The sequence below is a fragment of the Ciconia boyciana genome, chromosome 29, assembly GCF_034638445.1.
Source record: "Ciconia boyciana chromosome 29, ASM3463844v1, whole genome shotgun sequence".
Taxonomy (NCBI): Eukaryota; Metazoa; Chordata; class Aves; order Ciconiiformes; family Ciconiidae; genus Ciconia; species Ciconia boyciana.
This window is the reverse complement of record NC_132962.1, coordinates 318624-340568: the sequence shown is the minus strand read 5'-3', so window position 1 is coordinate 340568 and position 21945 is coordinate 318624. Positions and strand designations below refer to the sequence as shown.

Below are 21945 nucleotides of genomic sequence, written 5' to 3'. Positions count from 1 at the left end.
CTGGAGTTCTTGGGTGGGGGGCACGCGGATGCCTGGGTCCATGGGGGGGGGCTGGGGACGTCGGGGTCCCTGGGTGTGGGGGTGTTTAGGTCTTTGGGTGGGGGCACCCAGATGCCTGGGTCCTTGGGGGATGCCTGGGTCCCTGGGTGGGGAGGGTGGGTTCATGGGTGGGGGCACCCAGATGCCTGGGTCCCTGGGGGGGTGGGGAGTTGTGGGCTCTTGGGTGGGGGGCACCCAGACGCCTGAGTCCCTGGGTGCTGTGTCCCTGGGTGGGGTGGGCACCAGGGTGGATGGGTGCGGGTCTATAGGGTGACTTGGGGGGGTCCCCGGACGCCTGGGTCCCCACACTCCCTCTCCCCCCCAGCTCCCCTCCCCCACCCACACCCCCGGGACTGCGCCGAGGAGCAGCTGAATGGGCCGGGGCCTTCACGCGAGACCCTCATCTTCCTCGGGGGAGACCCCGGGAGACCCCTGCGCGTCTTCTGTGACATGGAGACCGACGGCGGCGGATGGCTGGTGGGGCAACTGGGGGCACTGGGGGACACTGGGAGAGGCTGGGGGGCTTCTATAGGGGCTTATGGGGGAAATGGAAGTCTGGGGGGGGGATCGGGGGGTCTTGAGGGCAACAGGAGGACTGGGGGCACTGGGAGAGGCTGGGGGCTTCTATAGGGGGTATTGGGGGATATAGGGGTTCTATGGGGGAAATAGGGGTCTTAGGGGGCAATAGGAGGTCTTGGAGTGCATTGTGGGGGCTGGGGGTTGTATAGGGGTATTGGGGGATATGGGGGTAAATGGGTGGTCTTGGGGGCAATAGGGGTCCTGGGGGGCATTGGGGGTCTTGGGGGCATTGGAGTGTCTGGTGGTGAACTGGGGGCACTGGGAAGGGCTGGGGGGTCACATGGGGAGTATTGGGAGGATATAGGGGGTCCTGCAGGGAAATAGGGGTCTTAGGGGAAATAGGGGGTCTTGGGGGCACTGGGGGCTTTGGGGGGCAATAGGGGACTGGTGGGCAAATGGGGCCACTGGAAGGCACTGGGAGGGGCTGTGGAGGTTCATATGGGGGGTATTGGGGGATATGGGGGGTTTATGGGGGCAATGGGGAGTTTGGGGGGCAATAGGGGACTGGGGGTCACTGGCGGCACTGGGAGTGGCTGGGGAGTTGTATGGGGGTATCGGGGGTTTTATGGGGGCAATGGGAGGGTCTGGGGGTCAGTGGGGGTCTTGGTGGTCGATGGGGGACCCTGGCGGGACAGTGGGGGCTCTGGGGGAAATGGGGGTCCTGGGGGTCTCTGTGAAGTCGGGGGGGCCCTAAGGGGTCAGTGGGGGGTGGGGGTGTTGGCCCTCGCCCCCCCCGACCCCTCCCCACAGGTGTTCCAGCGCCGCCAGGACGGGGGCACCCATTTCTGGCGTGGCAGGGCCGACTACGCCCACGGCTTCGGCAACGTCACCGGGGAGTTCTGGCTGGGTGAGGACCCCGGTGGCCGGGGCGGGGGGGACCCAGGAATCCCAGGGCGGACCCAGCTGTTGGGGGGACCCAGGTGTCTGGGGGGGACCCAGGCATCCAGGGAGACCCAGGAGTTCGGGGGGACCCAGCTGGCCAGGGGGAACCCAGGTGGGTTCCTGGTGGGTCTTCGGAGGGGATCTAGGTGTCCGGGTGGGCTTGGGTGGGTGACCAGGGGAGGGACCCAGGCGTTTGGGTGGTGGCGGTGGCTGGACGTAGGTGTGGGGGCGCAGGGAACGAGGCGCTGCACGCGCTGACGGCGGGGACCCCCACGGAGCTGCGGGTGGATCTCCGCACCCCGCGGGACGCTGCCTTCGCCCGCTACCGCGACTTCGCCGTCGCCGGCCCCGAGGACCATTACCGCCTCCACCTTGGCGCCTACAGCGGCACTGCCGGTGGGGGGGGTCCTGGGGGATCCTGGAGGGGTTCGGGGGTTCTGAGGTGGTCTTGGGGTCCCTTGGCCCATGAATGGGGTCCCTGGGGGCCTTGGGGGCTCCTGAGGGGGAGCTTGGGGAGTTCTAGGGGGACTTGGGGGTCATGAGGGGTCTTGGGGGTCCTGGGGGGCTTGGGTGGTACTGGAAGGGCCTTGGGGATCCTGGAGGGTCCTGGAGGGGGAGCTTGGGGGTCTTGAGGGGTCTTGGGGATCCTGGGTGGGGGAGGGTCTTGGGGGGTTCTGGGGGATCTTGGAGGGGTCCTGGGGGGTCCTGACGGGGTCTTGGGGTGTATTGGACCATGGGAAGGACCCTGGGGGGGGATCTTGAGGGTCCATGGAGAGGTATTGGGGGTCTCTTGGGCCATGAAAGGGGTCCTTGAGGGGTCTTGTGGGGTCTTGAGGGGTCCTGGGGGCCCTGGAGGGGTCTTGGGGGTCCTAGGGGGTATTGGTGGTCTCTTGGCCCATGGGGAGGGTCCAGGGGGTCTTGGGGGCTCTTGACCCATGAAGGGGGTCTTGTGGGGGTCCTGGAGAGGTCTTGGGGGTCTCTTGGCCCATGAAGGAGGTCCTGGTGGGTTCTTGGGGGTTCAGGGGTGGTCTTGGAGGCCCCTTGGCTAATAGAGGGGTGTCCTGGGGGGGTTCTGGAGGGGTCTTGGGGTCCCTTGGCCCATGAAAGGGGCCTTGGGGAGGTCCTGGGGGTCAGGAGGGGTTTTAGGGGTCCTGAGGAGGGGGCTTGGGGTTCTGAGGGGTCTTGGGGGGCTTGGGTGTCCCTCGGCCCATGAAGGGGGTTCTAGGGGGCTTGGGGGTCCTGAAGGGTCTTGGGGAGTCTTGGGGGCTCCTGGAGAGGTCCTGGGGGATCCAGGGGGTCCTGGAGGGGTCTTGAAGGGCTTGGAGGGGTCTTGGGACACCCTGGAGGGGTCTTGGGGGTCTCTTGCCTCATGGGGAGGACCCTGGGGGGTCTTGGGGGTCCCTGGAGGGGTACTGGGGAGTCTCTTGGCCCATGAAAAGGGTCCCTGGAGGGGTCCTGGGGGTTCTGGTGGGGGCTTCTGGGGTCTTGAAGGGTCTTGAGGGTTCCTGGAGGGGTCTTCAGGGGTGTTGGGGGTCCTGAGGGGGGTCTTAGGGGTCCCTTGGCCCATGCAGGGGGTCCTGGAGGGGTTCTGGGGGTTCTGAGGGGGTCTTGAGGGTCCCTTGGCCTATGAGGGGGTCCCTGGGGGATCTTGGGGGACACTTGGCCCATGTGGGGTGCTGGGGAGGTCTTGGGGGCTCAAGACCATGGGGGCTCCCTGGGGGGGCGGTGTCTCTTGGGGGTCGTTGAGGGGGTCCCTGGGGTCTGATGGGGTGTGCCGGGGGTTCTTGGGGAGTCTCGGGAGTCCCTTGGCCCTGGGGGATCCTGGGGTCCCTGGGGGGAATCTTGGGGGGCCGGGGGTCTTCGAGGTCTCCAGACCTTGGGGGTGTCCCTGGAGGGTTCCTTGGGGATCCCTGGGGGCTTCTGGGGGGTCTTGGGGGTTTCTGGACCGTGTGGGAGTTCCTGGGGAGGGGTCCCTGCAGGGGTCTTGGGGGTCCCTGGGAGGGCTTGGGGGTCTCCAGAACTTGGGGGGGGGTGTGTCTTGGGGGTTCTTGGGGGTCTCTGGGGAGTCTTGAGGGTCCCTTGGCCCTGGGAGTCCCCGGGGGATTCCTGGGGGGAGCTGGGGGTCTCCGGATCATAGGGGGTCCCTGGGGGGTCACGGGGGTCCCTTGGCAATCCGGGGGTCCCTGAGGGGGCTGACATGGTGGGTCGGGGGTCCGTGGGGGGTCTGGGGGTCTCTGGACCATGGGGAGTCCCTGAGGGGTCCCTGAGGGGGCTGACGGGGGTCCCTGTGGGGGTCCCTGGGCGGTCCTTGGGGATCCCTGGGGGGTCTGGGGGTCTCTGGCCCATGGGGGTTCTCTGGGGGAGTCCCTGGGGGGTGATGGGGGTTCCCGGGGGGGGTTCCCGGGGGGGTCCCTGGGGGGGCTGCTGGGGGGTCCTTGGGGGTTCCCTGGGGGCTGACGGGGGGTCCCGCAGGGGACGCGCTCTCCTACCACGCCGGCAGCCCCTTCTCCACGCGGGACCGGGACCCCCGGGGCCGCCCCCGTCCCTGCGCCGTCTCCTACACCGGGGCCTGGTGGTACCACAACTGCCACTACGCCAACCTCAACGGGCGCTACGGCACCCCCCACCACCACCAGGCACGCTATAGGGGCCGGGCACCTATAGGGGGCCATAGGGGGCAACTTGAGGGGGCTACAGGGGCCGTGGGGGGGCGATAGGGGCCATAACGGGGCCCATAGGGGCCGGGGGACATAGAGGGGGCCATAGGGGGCAACTCGAGGGTGCTATAGGGGCCATAATGGGGCCCATAGGGGCCAGGGGACCTATAGGGGGCCATAGAGGGGCCATAGGGGGCAACTCGAGGGGGCTGTAGGGGCCGGGGGGGGTATAGGGGCCATAATGGGGCCCATAGGGGCCAGGGACCCAGAGGGGCCATAGAGGGGGCCATAGGGGGCAACTCGAGGGGGCTATAGGGGCCATGGGGGGACTATAGGGGCCATAATGGGGCCCATAGGGGCCAGGGGACCTATAGGAGGCCATAGAGGGGGCCATAGGGGGCAACTCGAGGGGGCTGGGGGAGGGGGGCTATAGGGGCCATAATGGGGCCCATAGGGGCCACAGGGAGCCTATAGGGGCCAGGGGACCTATAGGGAGACATATAGGGGGCAACTTGAGGGGGCTATAGGGGCCATGGGGAGGCTATAGGGGCCATAATGGGGCCCATAGGGGCCACAGGGAGCCTATAGGGGCCAGGGGCCCTATAGGGGGACATATAGGGTGACTAGAGGAGGCTGATGGGGCCAGAGTGCAGTTAACGGGGGCTATAATGGAGTCTATAGGTGCCATAGGGGACCTATAGGCACTGTTAGGGAGACCTATAGGGAGCCGTAAGGACAAAAGAGGGAACTATAGGGGCCGCTAAGACCCTAAGGCGGCCATGGGGGGGGCGGTGTCTATAGGGACTACAGGGGAGCTATATGGGCCATAGGGAGGCCTCTAGGGTCATACAGGTGTCTAAAGGGGCCGTGGAGGAGGCCTGTAAGGGCATACAGGCGCCTATAGGGGCTATACGGGGGTCCATAAGGGGCATAAAGAGGCCTTAGGGGCTATATGAATTATACAGGGGTGTTTACGGGTCATAGGAGGGTTTATAGGGGCCACAGGGAGACCTATAGGGCTATATGGGGGGTCTATAGGGGACATGGGGGGTCCTATGGAGATCTCAAAGGGACCTATAATGGGGCTATAGTGACTATAGGAAGTTCTGTAGGGGCTATGGGGGAGGATGTTCTATGAGTGGACCTATGTGGGCACTATGGAGCACAGGACACCTATGGCACTGCCCACAGGAGCGGGTACCTATGGGTGACTGAGGCCCTGTGGGGACCAGTGGGGGCCCTATGGGGGCTACGTGGGCCACAGGCCCTAGACCCTATAGAGGCTAGCCCCAGATCGCCTCTGTCTGGGCGTGGGGCCCCTATAGGAGTGATAGGGCCTGGGGCAGGGGAAGGGAGGGTGTCCAGGGCCCCCTGTAGGGATCTATAGGGGTCTAGAAAGGTCTATAGGGTGCCTATAGGGTACCTATAGGGCCTGATGGGTCCCCCCTTGGATCCCCCCAGGGCATCAACTGGTTTCCCTGGAAGGGCTTCGAGTTCTCCATCCCCTTCACCGAGATGAAGCTGCGGCCGCAGCGCGACTGAGGGGACCCCGGCGGCGGCCGGGGACCCGGAAGGAGGGGGACTTGTGGGGGAGGGGTCAGAGACGAAGCTTTTATGGGGGGTGGGGAGGTAATAAAGCTGCCTGGAACCCCTCCCCCGCTGAACCCCCTGCGTGCGGGTGGGGTGGGGTGGGGTGGGGTGGGGGACCCAGGCGTCTGGGGGTGCAGGGGGCAGGGGGGCAGGCAGGGGTACAGGCGGGGGCAGGCGAGGGGCAGGCAGGGGGAGCAGGCAGGGGTACAGGTAGGGGGCAGGCAGGGGGCAGGCAGGGGTACAGGCGGGGGCAGGCAGGGGGCAGGCAGGGGGTACAGGTGGGGGGTACAGGTGGGGGGCAGGCAGGGGTACAGGCAGGGGTACAGGTGGGGGCAGGCAGGGGTACAGGCGGGGGGCAGGCAGGGGGGCAGGCAGGGGTACAGGCAGGGGTACAGGCGGGGGCAGGCAGGGGGTACAGGCGGGGGGCAGGCAGGGGTACAGGCGGAGGTACAGGCGGGGGTACAGGCAGGGGGGCAGGCAGGGGGGCAGGCAGCGGGCCGATGCCCGGCCCCCGCGCCGGCTCAGGCAGGGGGCTGGCAGGGCACCATGCGGACGCGGAAGGGCGGGCAGCGCAGGACGGTGCCTGCCGACACCTCCAGGCAGGGCAGGACCCCCGGGGCGGGGGGCTCCAGGCGGAATTCCTGCAGGAGCTGGCCCAGGAAGACGAAGAGCTCGGCCCGCGCCAGCCCCTCTCCCAGGCAGGATCGGGCCCCGCAGCCGAAGGGCACCAGCGCCCGCCAGGGAGCCCCCGGAGCCAGGAACCGCTCTGGGGGGGTGGGGGCAAGGGGGGGTCAGGGGACCCGGGTGTCCAGGGGTGAGTGACCCGGGCGTCCGAGGAGAGGCACCCACCCCAAGGGACTGAGGGGACCCGGGTGTTCGGGAGGGGACCCGGGTGTCCAGGAGGGGACCCACCCCAAGGGGTTGAGGGGACCCGGGTGTTCGGGAGGGGACCCAGGCGCCTGAGGAGGGGCACCCACCCCAAGGGACTGAGGGGACCCGGGTGTTCGGGAGGGGACCCACCCCAGGGGGTTCAGGGGACCCAGGCATCCGAGGAGGGGCACCCACCCCAAGGGGTTCAGGGCACCCAGGCGTCTGGGTGGGGACCCGGGTGTCCAGGAGGGGACCCACCCCAAGGGGTTCAGGGGTCCCAGGTGTTCGGGAGGGGACCCACCCACGCAGGGGTCAGGGGACCCAGGTGTCCAGGAGGGGACCCGGGTGTCCAGGAGGGGACCCACCCCAAGGGGTTGAGGGGACCCAGGCGTCTGGGAGGGGACCCAGGCGCCTGAGGAGGGGCACCCACCCCAAGGGCCTGAGGGGACCCAGGCGTTCGGGAGGGGACCCACCCCAAGGGGTTGAGGGGACCCAGGCATCCGAGGAGGGGCACCCACCCCAAGGGACTGAGGGGACCCGGGTGTCTGGGAGGGGACCCGGGTGTCCAGGGGTGACCCAGGCGCCTGAGGAGGGGCACCCACCCCAAGGGCCTGAGGGGACCCAGGCGTTCGGGAGGGGCACCCACCCCAAGGGGTTCAGGGCACCCAGGCGTCTGGGTGGGGACCCGGGTGTCCAGGAGGGGACCCACCCCAAGGGGTTCAGGGGTCCCAGGTGTTCGGGAGGGGACCCACCCACGCAGGGGTCAGGGGACCCAGGTGTCCAGGAGGGGACCCACCCCAAGGGCTTCAGGGGACCCAGGTGTCTGGGAGGGGACCCGGGTGTCCAGGGGTGACGCAGGCGCCTGAGGAGGGGACCCACCCCAAGGGCCTGAGGGGACCCGGGTGTTCGGGAGGGGACCCGGGTGTCCGGGAGGGGACCCACCCCAAGGGGTTCAGGGCACCCAGGCGTCTGGGGGAACCCCGGCACCCAGGAGGGGACCCCGGTGGCCGGGCGTACCAGGCAGGAAGGCCTCGGGGTGGTCCCAGGTGTCGGGGTCCTGGTGGGCAGCCAGGAGGTTGGGGACCAGGATGGAGCCGGCCGGCACTGGGATGCCTGCGACACTGGGAGGGGACAGCAGGGGGGGTGCTGGGATGTACTGGGATGTCCTGGGATGCGCTGGGGCCTACTGGAATCTCCTGGGGCCTACTGGGACCTGCTGGGGCCCACTGGGACCTCCTGGGGCTTACTGGAGCTCTCCGGAGTCTACTGGGGATCTACTGGGGCCTACTGGGATCTGCTGGGCTCTCTTAGGGCCTAGTGGGCTCTACTGGGGTCTACTGGGACTTGCTGGGGCCTACTGGGCTCTGCTGAGATCTGCTGGGACCTACTGGGATCTATTGGGGTCTACTGGGGTCTACTGGGATCCTCTGGGATGTACTGGGGCCCTCTGGGATGTACTGGGGCCTACTGGGACCTCCCTGAGCCTACTGGGTCCTACTGGGGTTTACTGAGACCTACTGGAGCCTACTGGGGGCTACCGGAATGTACTGGGGCCTGCTGAGACCTGCTGGGGTCTGCTATGGCCTACTGGGGCCTATTGGGGGCTACTGGGATGTACTGGGGGCTACTGTGACCTACTGGAGCTCCTTGAGCCTACTGGGGTTTACTGAGACCTACTGGGGTCTACTGGGACCTCCTTGAGCCTACTGAGACCTACTGGGGTGTACTGGGGCCTACTGGGACCTCATGGGGCCTACTGGGCTCTGCTGGGGCCTACTGGGACCTACTGGGCTCTGCTGGGGTCTACTGGGGCCTACTTGGGCTTACTGGGCTCTATTGGGACCTACTGGTGTCTACTGGGAATTGCTGGGGCCCACTGTGCTCTGCTGTGGTCTACTGGGGTCTAATGGGATTTACTGGGCTCTGCTGGGGTCTACTGGGACCCACTAGGGTTTACTGGGGCCTGCTGGGCTCTGCTGGGGCTAGTGGGGTCTACTGGGAACTGCTGGGGCCAGCTGGGGTCTACTGGGACTTGCTGGGATCCACTGGGGCCTACTGGGACCTAGTGGGACTTGCTGGGGCCTGCTGGGCTCTGCTGGGATCTACTGGGACATACTGGGCTCTGCTGGGGTTACTGGGGTCTCTTGGGGTCTACTGGGAGCCGCTGGGGCCTGCTGGGGTCTACTGGGACCTACTGGGATCTACTGGGACCTACTTGGGCCTATGGGGTCCACTGGGACCGACTGGGACCTACTGGGCTCTGCTGGGGCTACTGGGGTCTACTGGGACCTGCTAGGGCCTATGGGCTCTGCTAGGATCTACTGGGCCCTACTTGGGTCTACTGGGACTTACTGGGCTCTGCTGGGGCTACTGGGACATACTGGGACCTGCCGAGGCCTACTGGGACCTGCTGGGATCTACAAGGCCATACTTGGCCCTGCTTGGGTCTACTGGGGCCTACTGGGACATACTGGGAACTGCTGAGGCCTACTGGGCTCTGCTGGGGTCTACTGGGGCCTACTGGGGCTTATGGGGTCTACTGGGATCTAGTGGGGTCTACTGGGGCCCACTGGGGTCTACTGTGACCTGCTGGGCCTACTGGGATCTATTGGGGTCTCCTGGGACCCTACTGGGACCTGCTGGGCTCTACTGGGGCCTACTGGGAAATACTGGTTTGTACTGGGCCGTAATGGTTGTTCCCTTTCTTACTGGGGCTGTATTGAGCTGCACTGGGCTATACTGGTCTCTGCTGGGACCAATTTATACTGGTTTGGAGTGGTGTAAAGCAGCGCCAGGCACTGGTGCACAGCGCTGCAACCTGATGCCCTGTCCTCCATATTGGTCTATACTGGTTTATACTGGTCTATGCTGGTTTAAAACATTAATGCACAGTGAGCTGACACTGAGCTGTCCCTACCAGTCTATACTGGTTTACATTGGATTATACTGCTGTCTATTGGCTTATACTGGTCCATACTGGTCCGTACTGGTTCATACTGGTCTCTACTGGTCTCTACTGGATCAAAACACTGATACACAGTGGTGCATGGTGCTGCAACCTAATGCCCACGGGTCCATACTGGTCTATAGTGGTTCATACTAGTCCATACTTATCTAAACTGGTCAAAACTGGTCCATACTGGTCTAAACTGGTGCAAAACACTGGTACACATTGGGGTGCAGTGCGGCAAGCTGAGCCCAGTGGTCCCTAACTGGTCTATAGTGGTTCATGCTGGTTCATTCTAGTCCATACTCATCTAAACTGCTTCATACTGTCCTATACAGGTTCATACCGGTCTAAACTGGTCTGTACTGGTTCATACTGGTCCATACTGGTCTAAACTTGTGCAAAACACTGATACACACTGGTGCACAGTGCTGCAACCTGAGCCCAGTGGTCCCTTACTGGTCTATAGTGGTTCATGCTGGTTCATACTAGTACACGCTCATCAATATCGGTTCATACTGGTCCACACTGGTCCATACTGGTCTAAACTGGTCCATACTGGTCTAAACTGGTGCAAAACACTGGTACACATTGGTGCACAGTGCTGCAACCTGATGCCCAGTGGTCCCTAACTGGTCTATAGTGGTTCATGCTGGTTCATACTAGTACATGCTCATCAATATCGGTTCATACTGGTCCACACTGGTCCATACTGGTCTAAACTGGTCCATACTGGTCTAAACTGGTGCAAAACACTGATACACACTGGTGCACAGTGCTGCAACCTGAGCCCAGTGGTCCCTTACTGGTTTATAGTGGTTCATGCTGGTTCATACTAGTACACGCTCATCAATATCGGTTCATACTGGTCCATACTGGTCCATACTGGCCATACCTGGTGTGGCGGCGGGCGCAGTGGGGCAGGGCCAGGGGGGCAGGGGGCCGGAGGCGCAGGGTCTCGGTGACGGTGGCGTGGAGGAGGGGCAGGCGCGCAGTGTCCCCCGCCTGCGGGGTCCCGGTGGGACCCAGCTCCCGCCACAGCTCCGCCCGCAGCCGCTCCTGCAGCTGGGGACACGCGGGGCACACACGTGTCACACGCGTGTCACTGCCTCCTGGGGTGACACGTGTGTCATGGGGCGTCGGGGGGGGGGTCCCACCCCGGGGGGGGCACCCCGTGCCAAGGTGAAGGGGGGACATAAAGGGGACCAAGGAGCTGCGTGGGGACACGGACGTGACACGGCCATGACACGCGTGTGGCATCTCGGGGTGGGGCAGGGGGACAGTGATGGCCATGGGGAGGGGGACAAGGGGGACACAGAGGACATGGGTGGGGACACAGGACCCACCTGGGGACATTCGTGGGGACATGAGCCCCCCCCCAGGGACAAGGGTGGGGACGCGGACACGAATGTGACACGGCTGTGACACGCATGTGGCACCTCAGGGCAGTGCAGGGGAATGGTGATGGACACGGCGAGGGGGACACGGGGGGGGACACACGTGGGGACAGGGGACCCCCTGGGGACGTGCATGGGGATGCCAGACCCCCGTGGGGACACGCATGGGGACTTGGACATGGCTGTGGCACGCGTGTGGCACCTCGGGGGAGAGCAGGGGGATGGCAACGGCTACGGGGAGGGGGACACTGGGGACATAGATGACACACGTGGCGACATGGGACACCCCCCGGACACCGGTGGGGACTCGGCGACACGCGTGGGGACCCGGGGCCACAGCAGACGGGGCTGCGACACGCGTGTGGCACCTCGGGGCAGCGCAAGGGCACCGGCGACGGCCACAGGGAGGGGACCCGTGTGGGGACGCGGGACCCCCCCCCCCACCCGGCCACCCCGTGGGGACCCGGGGCCACCCGTGGGGGACTGGGGCGCGGTGGTGACGCGCGGGGGGCACCTCCGGGCGGTGCAGCAGGAAGGCGACGGCCCAGGCCAGGGCGGCGGCCGTGGTCTCGGTGCCCCCGATGAAGAGGTCGACCAGGGCCATGTGGAGGCGGGGGGGGCTCAGGGGACCCCCCCGGACGCCCGGGTCCCTTCCCTGCAGCGCCCCCAGAACCGTGTCCCCCGGGGGGGAGGGGCACTCCTGCGGGGACACGCGTCATTCCCTCCGGGGTGCCGGGGGGTCCCCCGTGTCCCCCCCCCCGACCTCGTGCCGTCGGATCTGGGCCTCCACGAAGGCGTCGCGGCGCTCGACCAGGCGCAGCAGCTCCCGCAGCCCCGGGTTGGGCAGGACCTGGGACGTATGGATCCCATAGGGACCACCCCCAGACCCCCCAGGGCCTTATAGACCCCCATAGATGCCCTGTAATTCCCCTCAGCCCTATATAGACCCTATAACTTACCCCTGCCCTGGGCCATCTAGACCCTATAGACCACCCTCCCAGACCCTATAGGCCCTCTCCACAGTCCTATAGTCTCCTCCAGCCCCATACAGACCATATAACCCCCCAGAGCCATATAGACCCTTTACCGCTCCCCCCATATATATCATCGCAGCCCCATAACACCCATAACACCCTCCCAGCCCCGTATAGATCCAATAACCCCCCAGCCCCATACAGCCCGCCCAACCCCATATAGAACACCCATCTCCATATAGACCCTATACCCCCAGCCCCTGCCCCCACCTTATACATCCTCCCCAAGCCCATACAAGCATCTCCCCAGCCCCATATAGACCCTATAACACCCCCAGCTCCAAATAGACCCTGCTCCCCCCCCCCCCGGGGCCATATAGCCCCTCCCCAGCCCCATATAGACCCTGTAAGGCCCCTCCCAGAGCCATATAGCTCCTTCCCAGTTCCATTTATACCCCTCCAAGGCCCACATAGATCCTAGAAACCCTCTCCCCAGCCCCATATAGGCTCCTCCCAACCCCATATAGACCACGTAACACCCCCCCAGCCCCATATAAACCCTATAAGACCCCTCCCAGGGCCATATAGTCCCTCCCCAAACCCATATAGACCCCTCCAAGGCCCACACAGATCCTAGGAGTCCTCTCCTGCCCTATATAGACCCCCGAACAACCCCTCCCAGGGCCATATAGCCCCTCCCCAGCCCTCTGTAGACCCCTCCAAGGCCCATATAGATCCTAGAAACCCTCTCCCCAGGCCCATATAGACTCCTCCCAACCCCATATAGACCACGTAACACCCCCCAGCCCCATATAAACCCTGTAAGACCCCTCCCAGGGCCATATAGCCCCTCCCCAGCCCTCTATAGGCCCCTCCAAGGCCCATATAGATCCTAGAAACCCTCTCCCCGCCCCATATAGACCCTGTAACACCCTCCCAGCCCCATTCAGACCCTATAACACCCCCCCGCCCTCCATACCCCACCCCCGGGCCAAATAGCCCCTATACCACCCCTTCCAGCCCCGTATAGCGCCTATAACACCCCCTCCCAGGGTCATAGAGCCCCTCCCCAGTCCCATATAGACCCCTCCAAGGTCCACGTAGATTCTAGAAGCCTCCCCAGCCCCATTCAGACCCTATAACCCCCCCCAGCCCCGCATACCCTCCCCCAGCCCCATATACCCCCCCGCCCCCAGGGCCATATAGCCCCCATAGGGCCTGGCCCCCCGCGGGGCTCACCCGCAGCACTGGGAGCAGGTCCGAGGGCGCGGACGCTGGCCCTGCCCCACACCTCCAGCAGCTCCACCACGCAGCGGGTGAAGGCCCGGACCTCCGCCTCGGGGGCAGCTGGGGGCCGCACCCTGGGTCCCCTCTGGGTCCCCCCGGACGCCTGGGTCCCCCAGAACCCAAACAGTCCCCTCCCCCCCCCAAGACACAGCCCCAGATGCCTGGGTCCCCCGGACGCCTGGGTCCCCCCAAACTCCTGGGTCCCCTCCTGGACACTTGGGTCCCCCGAAACATCTGGGTCCCCCTGAAATATCTGGGTCCCCCAAACTCCTGGGTGCCCCCAAAATCCTGGGTCCCCTCCCTGGACATTTGGGTCCCCCCAAAACATCTGGGTCCCCCCCGAAACATCTGGGTCCCCCCCAAACTCCTGGGTCCCTTCCTTGGACATTTGGGTCCCCCCCAAACTCCTGGGTCCCCTCCTTGGACATTTGGGTCCCCCCAAAACATCTGGGTCCCCCGAAACATCTGGGTCCCCCCCAAAACTCCTGGGTCCCCCCAAACTCCTGGGTCCCTCCCTGGACACTTGGGTCCCCCGAAACATCTGGGTCCCCCCAAAACTCCTGGGTCCCCCCAAACTCCTGGGTCCCCTCCCTGGACACTTGGGTCCCCCGAAACATCTGGGTCCCCCCAAACTCCTGGGCCCCCCAAAACTCCTGGGTCCCCCAAACTCCTAGGTCCCTTCCCTGGACACTTGGGTTCCCCTGAAACATCTGGGTCTCCCCAAAACATCTGGGTCCCCCCAAACTCCTGGGCCCCCCCAAAACTCCTGGGTCCCCCCAAACTCCTGGGTCCCCTCCCTGGACACTTGGGTCCCCCCGAAACACCTGGGTCCCCCCCAGATGCCGGGGTCCCCTACCAGGTCCCCGAAGAGGAGGCGGCCAATGGTGCTGCAGGTGTGGAAGGGGAAAACCTCAAAGGGGTCCAGGGGGGCCCCCCCGTGGGAACGCAGCTCCTGGGGGGCAGGGGGGTCAGGGGTAGGGGAACTGGGGGTCTTGGGGTGTCCCGGGGGATTCTAAGGGGGATTGAGGGACTCCGGGGGTACTGGGGGGCCCTGAGGGGTATTAGGGATCAAAGGAGGTTTTGGGGGCACTGGGGGCTCTAGGGGGTGTTTTGGGGTCCCCAGCAGGATATTGGGGTGTCCTAGGGGTATATGGGGGGGCTAAGGGGGTTTTGGGGTCCCCAAGGGGCATTGGGGTTCCTAGAGGGGGCATTGGGGTGTCCCAAGGGGATAGGGGGTCCCCTAAGGGGGTATTGGGGGGCTCTAAGGAATTTGGGGGGCCCTAAGGGGATTTTGGGGTCCCTTACAGGGTTTTGGGGTGTCCCGGGAGGCATTGGTGTCCCTAGGGGGTATTGGGGTCCCTAAGGGAGTTTTGGGGAGCCCCGGGGAGTATTGGGGGTGCAAGGGGGCATTAGGGGTCCCTAAGGGGGCTTGGGGTTCCAGCGGGGTTTTGGGGTTCCCAGAGGGGTGTTAGGGTGCCCTAAGAGGATTTGGGGGGCCCTTAGGGGTTTTGGGGTGTCCCTCAGGAGGTTTCGGGGTCCCCAGGGGTGTCTGAGGGTACCCTACGGGGTTTGGGGGGCTCTGAGGGGATTTTGGGGTGTCCCAGGGGTATTGGGGTGTCCCGGGGCTGTGGCAGGGGCCTAGGGAGCATTGGGGTCCACAAGGGGGTTTTGGGGTGCTCTGGAGGGGATGTGTGGGTGCTCTGGGGGGATCCCCCCAGACTTTGCCGTTTGGGGGTGCAGGGGGTTTTGGGGTGCTCTGTGGGTTTGGGGTGATCTAGGGGATCCCCACGGGTTTTGGGGTGCAGGGTGACTTTTGGGGTGCAGGGGGTATCGAGGTGCTGGGGGGGACCGCCAGGATTTCGGGGTGCAGGGTTCGGGGGCAGTGGAGTTTTGGGGTGCAGGGTGATTTCGGGGTGTGTGTGGGGTGCAGGGTTTCGGGGTGCAGGGAGGTTTGGGGGTGCAGGGGATGGGGGTGCAGGGGTGGGTTGGGGTGCAGGTTTGGGGATGTGGGGGTGCAGGTTGTGGGGTGCAGGGTTTGGGGTGCAGGGTCTGGGGTGCAGGGTGGGGGTGCAGGGTGGGGGTGCAGGTTTTTGGGGTGCAGGTTGTGGGGTGCAGGGTTTGGGGTGCGGTTTTGGGGTGCAGGGTTTGGGGTGCAGGGTTTGGGGTGCAGGGTTTGGGGTGCAGGGTGGGGGTGCAGGGTGGGGGTGCGGTTGCGGGGTGCTCACCGCGCAGAGGGCCCGCGCCTGCCGCCGCAGCAGGGGCCGGAGCCGCCCCCCGGCCCGGGCCAGCGCCCCCCGCGTCGCCCCCCGCTGCCGCCGCCAGCCCGGCGTGGCCGCCCCCAGCGCCAGGTCCCGGCCCCCCCGCGAGACCAGCCCGGCTGGGGACCCCGTCAGGGCCGCCCGGGGACCCCCGGCCCCCCGACCCCCGGCACCCCCCGACCCCCACCTCACGCCAGCACCCAGGTCCCCAGCCCGACAGACCCCCCCCCCCCAGCCCCATAGGGTCCCCTCACCCCATACCCTCTCGCCCCCCCAGCCCACCCCAGCCCCATAGGGACCCCCCACCCCATAAACCCCCCCAGCCCCATAGGGCCCCCATACTCCTCGGCCCCCCACCCCAGCCCCATAGGGACCCCCCACCCCATAAACCCCCCCAGCCCCATAGGGCCCCCATACTCCCTCGCCCCCCCCACCCCAGCCCCATAGGGACCCCCACCCCATAAACCCCCCCAGCCCCATAGGGCCCCCCATACTCCCTCGCCCCCCCACCCCAGCCCCATAGGGACCCCCACCCCATGAACCCCAGCCCCACAGGGCCCCCCATACCCCCTCAGGCCCCCCACCCCATAGCCCCCGGCCCCACAGGGCTCCTCCCTCACCCCTAACCCCCCACCCCATAACCCCCCAGAGCCCCCCACCCCATGTCCCCCTCCGCCCCCAGCCCCCCAGCCCCATAGGGACTCCCATACCCCCTCGCCCCCCCGCCCGACCCCACAGGGCTCCTCCCTCACCCCATAACCCCCCAGCCCATGCCCCCCCTGCCCCACAGCCCCCATACCGAGGTAACTTGGGGGCGCCCCAGCCAGTCCCCCAGTGCCGGGCCAGCGCCTCCCGGATGGTCCCCACCGAGCTCAGCACCAGCACGTCTGGGGGGGGGAGAGAAATTGGGGGCTGGGGGACCCCAAAACTGGGGGACCCCAAAACGAGGGGGGGGAAAGGTTGGGGAGTCCTGGGATGGGGGGCGGAGGGGGTCCCCAAGGGGTAATTTGGGGGTGCGGGGGGCTCAAGGTGGTGGTGGGGACTTTGGGGTCCCCAAGGGGCAGGTTTGGGGTGCGGGGGATTTTGGGGTCGCCAAGGGGGCGGGGAGGGTTTCGGGAGAGGTTTGGGGTGCCGGGGGGGGGGCAGGGTCGGGAGGGGGTCCTGGGGTCCCCAAGGGGCGGGGTTGGGGGTCCGGGTGTAGGGGGAGGGGGGCTGTCAGGTTTTGGGGGTTTTCGGGGTCCCAGGGGCAGGTTTGGGGGCTCGGGGTGGGGGGGTGGGGTGTCAGGTTTGGGGTGCCCCCGCCCCCACTCACCGCGCCCCCCCAGGCGCATGCGCAGGACGGGCCCGTGCCGGCGGGCGAGGCGGGCGAGGTGCAGCGCCCCCTGTGGGTGCAGCAGGTGCAGCGGCCCCGCCCGCGGGCCCCTCCCCCGCCCTCCCCGCGGCCCCTCCCCCTCCCCGCCGCCCCCCGCCAGCAGCAGCGCCAGCAGCGCCAGCAGCGCCAGCAGCAGCGCGGCCGCCATCGCCCGGGGGACCCCCCCGAGCAGCCCCTATATCGGGGGGACGCCTGGGCCCCGCCCCCCGACGCCCCGCCCCCGCAGGCAGCGCGCCCCGCCCCGCCAAGCCGATAGAACACAGGGCTTCCCTAAGCCCCGCCCCTTCAGAAGCCCTGCCCCCGCAGGCAGCCCCGGCCGCTACAATGGTGGGACCCCAAAGCCCCGCCCCTTCAGAAGCCCTGCCCTCGGAGACAGCTCCCCAGCCGCTACAATGGAGGGACCCCTAAGCCCCGCCCCTTCAGAAGCCCTGCCCCCGCAGCCAGCCCCGGCCGCTACAATGGACCCCTAAGCCCCGCCCCTTCAGAAGCCCCGCCCCTTCAGACAGCTCCCCAGCTGCTACAATGAAGGGACCCCTAAGCCCTGCCCCTTCATAAGTCCCGCCCCACAGGCATCCCCGGCCGCTACAATGAAGGGACACCTAAGCCCCGCCCCTTCATAAGTCCCGCCCCGCAGGCATCCCCCGGCCGCTACAATGGGGGACCCCAAAGCCCCGCCCCTTCAGAAGCCCTGCCCCCGGAGACAGCTCCCCAGCCGCTACAATGGAGGGACCCCTAAGCCCCGCCCCTTCATAAGTCCCGCCCCCGCAGAAGCTCCCCGGCCGCTACAATGGATGGACCCCTAAGCCCCGCCCCGCCAAGCCGATAGAACACAGGGCTTCCCTAAGCCCCGCCCCTTCAGAAGCCCTGCCCCCGCAGCCAGCCCCCGGCCGCTACAATGGACCCCTAAGCCCCGCCCCTTCATAAGCCCTGCCCCTTCAGACAGCTCCCCAGCCGCTACAATGAAGGGACCCCTAAGCCCCGCCCCTTCATAAGTCCCCCCTCCACAGGCATCCCCACCCGCTACAATGGGGGACCCCAAAGCCCGCCCCTTCAGAAGCCCCGCCCCGGAGACAGCTCCCCAGCCGCTACAATGGATGGACCCCTAAGCCCCGCCCCTTCATAAGTCCCGCCCCGCAGAAGCTCCCCGGCCGCTACAATGGAGGGACCCCTAAGCCCCGCCCCGCCAAGCCGATAGAACACAGGGCTTCCCTAAGCCCCGCCCCTTCAGAAGCCCCGCCCCCGCAGGCAGCGCCCACCGCCCCTAAACGGCGGCGCCCTTAAGCCCCGCCCCGCCCAGCAGCAGCCCCGGGGGGGGTCAACCGGCGGTTATTGGGGGGGGGGGTCCCTCAGGCTGCCCCCTCCAGCCCCGCAGGCGCCGGGCCAGCTGCAGGTCCTTGGGGTAGAGGGTGACGCGGCGGGCGTGCAGCGAGCAGAGGTAGGCGTCCTCCAGCAGCCGCACGGCGAAGGCCTCCGCCGCCTGCGCCCCGAGAGGGGGGGACCCCAGACCCCCCCGAGGCGTTGGATGCGCCCAGACAGCCCCCCCCCAGCGCCCGTGGGATGCCCCGGCACCCACGGGACCCCCCGTTTCCACAGGTTCCCCCAGCACCCACGGGACCCCCCAGCACCCACCGGCACGCTGGGGACCCCCTCCACAGATGCCCCCCAGCACCCGTGGGACCCCCCAGGGGACCCCCACCTCCCCACAGGTACCCCCAGCACCCACGGGACCCCCCCAAATCGCCCCCAGCACCCATGGGACCCCCAGTCCCTACCAGCACGCTGGGGACCCCCCTCCACAGATGCCCCCAGCACCCATGGGACCCCTCCCAGGGGACCCCCTCTCCACAGATGCCCCCAGCACCCATGGGACCCCCCAGGGGACCCCCACCTCTCCACAGGTCCCCCCCAGCACCCATGGGACCCCTCCCAGGGGACCCCCCTCTCCACAGATGCCCCCCAGCACCCATGGGACCCCTGCGGCACCCTGGGGACCCCCAGCACCCACAGGACACGCTCAGCACCCATGGGACCCCATCAGCCCCCATGAGGACCCCCCCAAGCACCCATGGGACCCTCCTAGACCCCTCCCAGCACCCTGAGGAGGCCCCCAGCACCCATGGGGCCCCTCTTGAGCACCCATGGGCCCCCCCCAGCACCCATGGGTCCCCCCCCAGCACCCACCTCCTGCAAGGCCACCAGCGCCATGCGCTGCCACCGATAGTCCACCCCCCGGGTGAAGAGCAGGCAGATCTCCCGCACCTGGGGACACCCGGGGGTGACACCCTGGGGACACCCGGGGGGGGCACCCTGGGGACACCCCGGGCAGGGGGACACCCGGGGGGCACCCTGGGGACACCCCAGGCAGGGGGCCACCGGGGGGGGGGCACCCTGGGTGTGGGGACACCCTGGGGTGACATCATGGGGACACCCCGGGCAGGGGGACATGCGGGGGACACCCTGGGTGTGGGGACAGCCTGGGGTGACATCATGACATCATGGGGACACCCCGGGCAGGGGGACACCCGGGGGGGCACCCTGGGGACACCCTGGGCAGGGGACACCCGGGGGCCACCCTGGGGACCCCCGGGGCAGGGGGCCACCGGGGGGGGGGGCACCCTGGGTGTGGGGACACCCTGGGGTGACATCATGGGGACACCTCGGGCAGGGGACACCCGGGTGGGGCACCCTGGGGACACCCTGGGCAGGGGGACATGCGGGGGGCACCCTGGGGTGACACCATGGGGACATCCCAGGAGAGGGACACTGGGGGGACACCCTGGGGCCATCACCCTGGGGATGGGGACATGGGGACACCATCACCCTGGGGACACCCTGGGCAGGGGGACATCACCCTGGGGACACCCCACCTCGAGGGGAGGGACACCCTGGGGACATGGGGACACTGTCACCCTGGGGATGGGGACATGGGGACACCATCACCCTGGGGACACCCTGGGGACACGGGGACACCACCCTGGGGACACCCTGGGGACACGGGGACACTGCCACCCTGGGGAGGGGGCCACGGGGACACCATCACCCTGGGGACACCCTGGGGACACGGGGACCCCACCCTGGGGACACCCTGGGGACACGGGGACAGCCCCAGGTGTGGAGACATGGGGACACGACCATGGGGACATGGGGACACCCCCCTGGGGACACCGTGACGGGGACACCCCAGGGATGGGGACATGGGGACACCCCGGCCGTGGGGACAGTGCCACCATGGGGGAGGGGCACAGGGGACACCACGTCCCGGGAGGCACCACTGCGGGGGGAGGGGGGACCCAAGGACCTTGGGGGGACAAGGACATCGCGTCACGGGGGGGGACACAAGGACAGGGGGAGGGGACCTGCGTCATGGGGGCGGGGGGACAAGGACATTGGGGGCTGTGACGGCGCTGGGGACGGGGGGTCCCCTGGGGATGTTGGGGGCCCAGGGGGATTTTGGGGGTCCCGGGGATTTTGGGGTCCCTGGGATCCCAGGGAATTTTGGGGGTCCTGGGGGATCTTGGGGTCCCAGGGGATTTTGGGGGTCCCGGGGGATTTTGAGGGGTCCCAGGGGGTGTTGGGGGTCCTGGGGATCTTGGGGTCCCAGGGAATTTTGGGGTTCTGGGGTGATTTTGAGGGTTCCCAGGGGATTTTGGGGGAGTCCTGGGGGATTTTTGAGGGGTCCCGGGGCGGTGTTGGGGGTTCCAGAGGATTTTGGGGTCCCGGGGGATTTTGGGGGTTCTGGGGTGATTTTGGGGGTCCCAGGGGATTTGGGGGTCCTGGGGGATGGGGTCCCGGGGATTTGGGGGGTCCCTGGGGAGATTTGGGGGTCCCGGGGATGTGGGGGTCCCAGGGGATTTGGGGGTCCCTGGGATTTGGGGGGTCCCTGGGGACGGGGGGTCCCTGGGGATTTGGGGTCCCGGGGATGGGGGGTCCCTGGGGATGGGGGTCCCGGGGATGGGGGGTCCCGGGGATTTGGGGTCCTGGGATGGGGGTCCCTGGGGATTTGGGGGTCCTGGGGATGGGGGTCCCGGGGGATTTGGGGGGTCCCTGGGGAGATTTGGGGTCCCGGGGATGTGGGGGTCCCGGGGATTTGGGGGTCCCTGGGGACTGGGGGGTCCCTGGGGATTTGGGGTCCCGGGGATTTGGGGGTCCCGGGGATTTGGGGGGTCCCTGGGGACTGGGGGTCCCGGGGGATTTGGGGTCCCGGGGATTTTGGGGGTCCCTGGGGATTGGGGGTCCCGGGGATTTGGGGGTCCGGGGATGGGGGTCCCGGGGATGGGGGTCCCTGGGGATTGGGGGTCCCGGGGATTTGAGGGTCTCGGGGGATTTGGGGGTCCCTGGGGATTGGGGGTCCCAGGGGATTTGGGGGTCCCGGGGATTTGGGGGGTCTCACCAGGCGGGCGAAGGGCGCGGGCGCAGCAGCAGGCGGGTGCTGCTCTGGTACTTGCGGATCTCCTGCAGCGCCCGCTGGCCCGGCCGGCGCCCTGGGGACAGGGCCGGGGGACAGAGGGGACATCAGCGCCGGGGCTGCGGCACCGGGGACGGGGGACACGGGGACGGGGGACAAGAGGGGCGGGGGGACAGGGGACAGAGGGGACACGGGGGTGACACGGGGACAGGGGAGGGACAGGGGACCGAGGGGACAGCATCAGGGCTGTGGCACCGGGGGGACAGGGGGACACGGGGGTGACACAGGGATGGGGGACAAGAGGGGCGGGGGGGACAGGGGACGGGGTCAGGGGTGCGGCACCAGGGGGACGGGGGACGGGGGGTGACACGGGGACGGGGGGAGGGACAGGGGACAGAGGGGACAGGGTCAGGGCTGTGGCACCGGGGGGACACGGGGACGGGGGACAAGAGGGACGGGGGGGGCAGGGGACAGGGCCGCGGCACCGGGGGGACAGGGGGCCGGGGGGGACAGGGGGGACACGGGGACAGGGGGAATCCATAGGGGCCGGGTTCAGGGAGAGGGAGGGAGCTATGGGGGGGGATCTACAGGGCCCGGGGCGGGAGGGAGTGATCTATAGGATCCGGGGACCCGCAGGGTCAAGGGGAGGGAGGAGGCTATAGGGGCCGGGGGGCTCTATAGGGTCTGG

At 67.5% G+C, this 21945-nt stretch overlaps 2 protein-coding genes across 2 annotated transcripts in view; one reads left to right on the top strand and one right to left on the bottom strand.

The window, feature by feature from the left end:
* Window positions 1–5699, top strand: part of LOC140644769 (tenascin-X-like) — a 62689-nt gene extending 56990 nt beyond the window's left edge. Inside the window, 5 exon segments of the mRNA XM_072847832.1 lie at window positions 365–516; window positions 1369–1465; window positions 1735–1896; window positions 3973–4136; window positions 5619–5699. Coding sequence (XP_072703933.1) covers window positions 365–516; window positions 1369–1465; window positions 1735–1896; window positions 3973–4136; window positions 5619–5699 — 656 coding nt within the window.
* A 569-nt stretch (window positions 5700–6268) lies between these two features.
* Window positions 6269–17000, bottom strand: LOC140644768 (steroid 21-hydroxylase-like). Its single transcript, XM_072847831.1, is given in 11 exon segments — window positions 6269–6513; window positions 7635–7738; window positions 10460–10629; window positions 11476–11661; window positions 11725–11811; window positions 13175–13195; window positions 13197–13269; window positions 14065–14174; window positions 15448–15599; window positions 16269–16367; window positions 16793–17000. Coding segments are annotated over 11 exon segments (1455 nt in total).
* Window positions 17001–21945: the final 4945 nt, after the last annotated feature.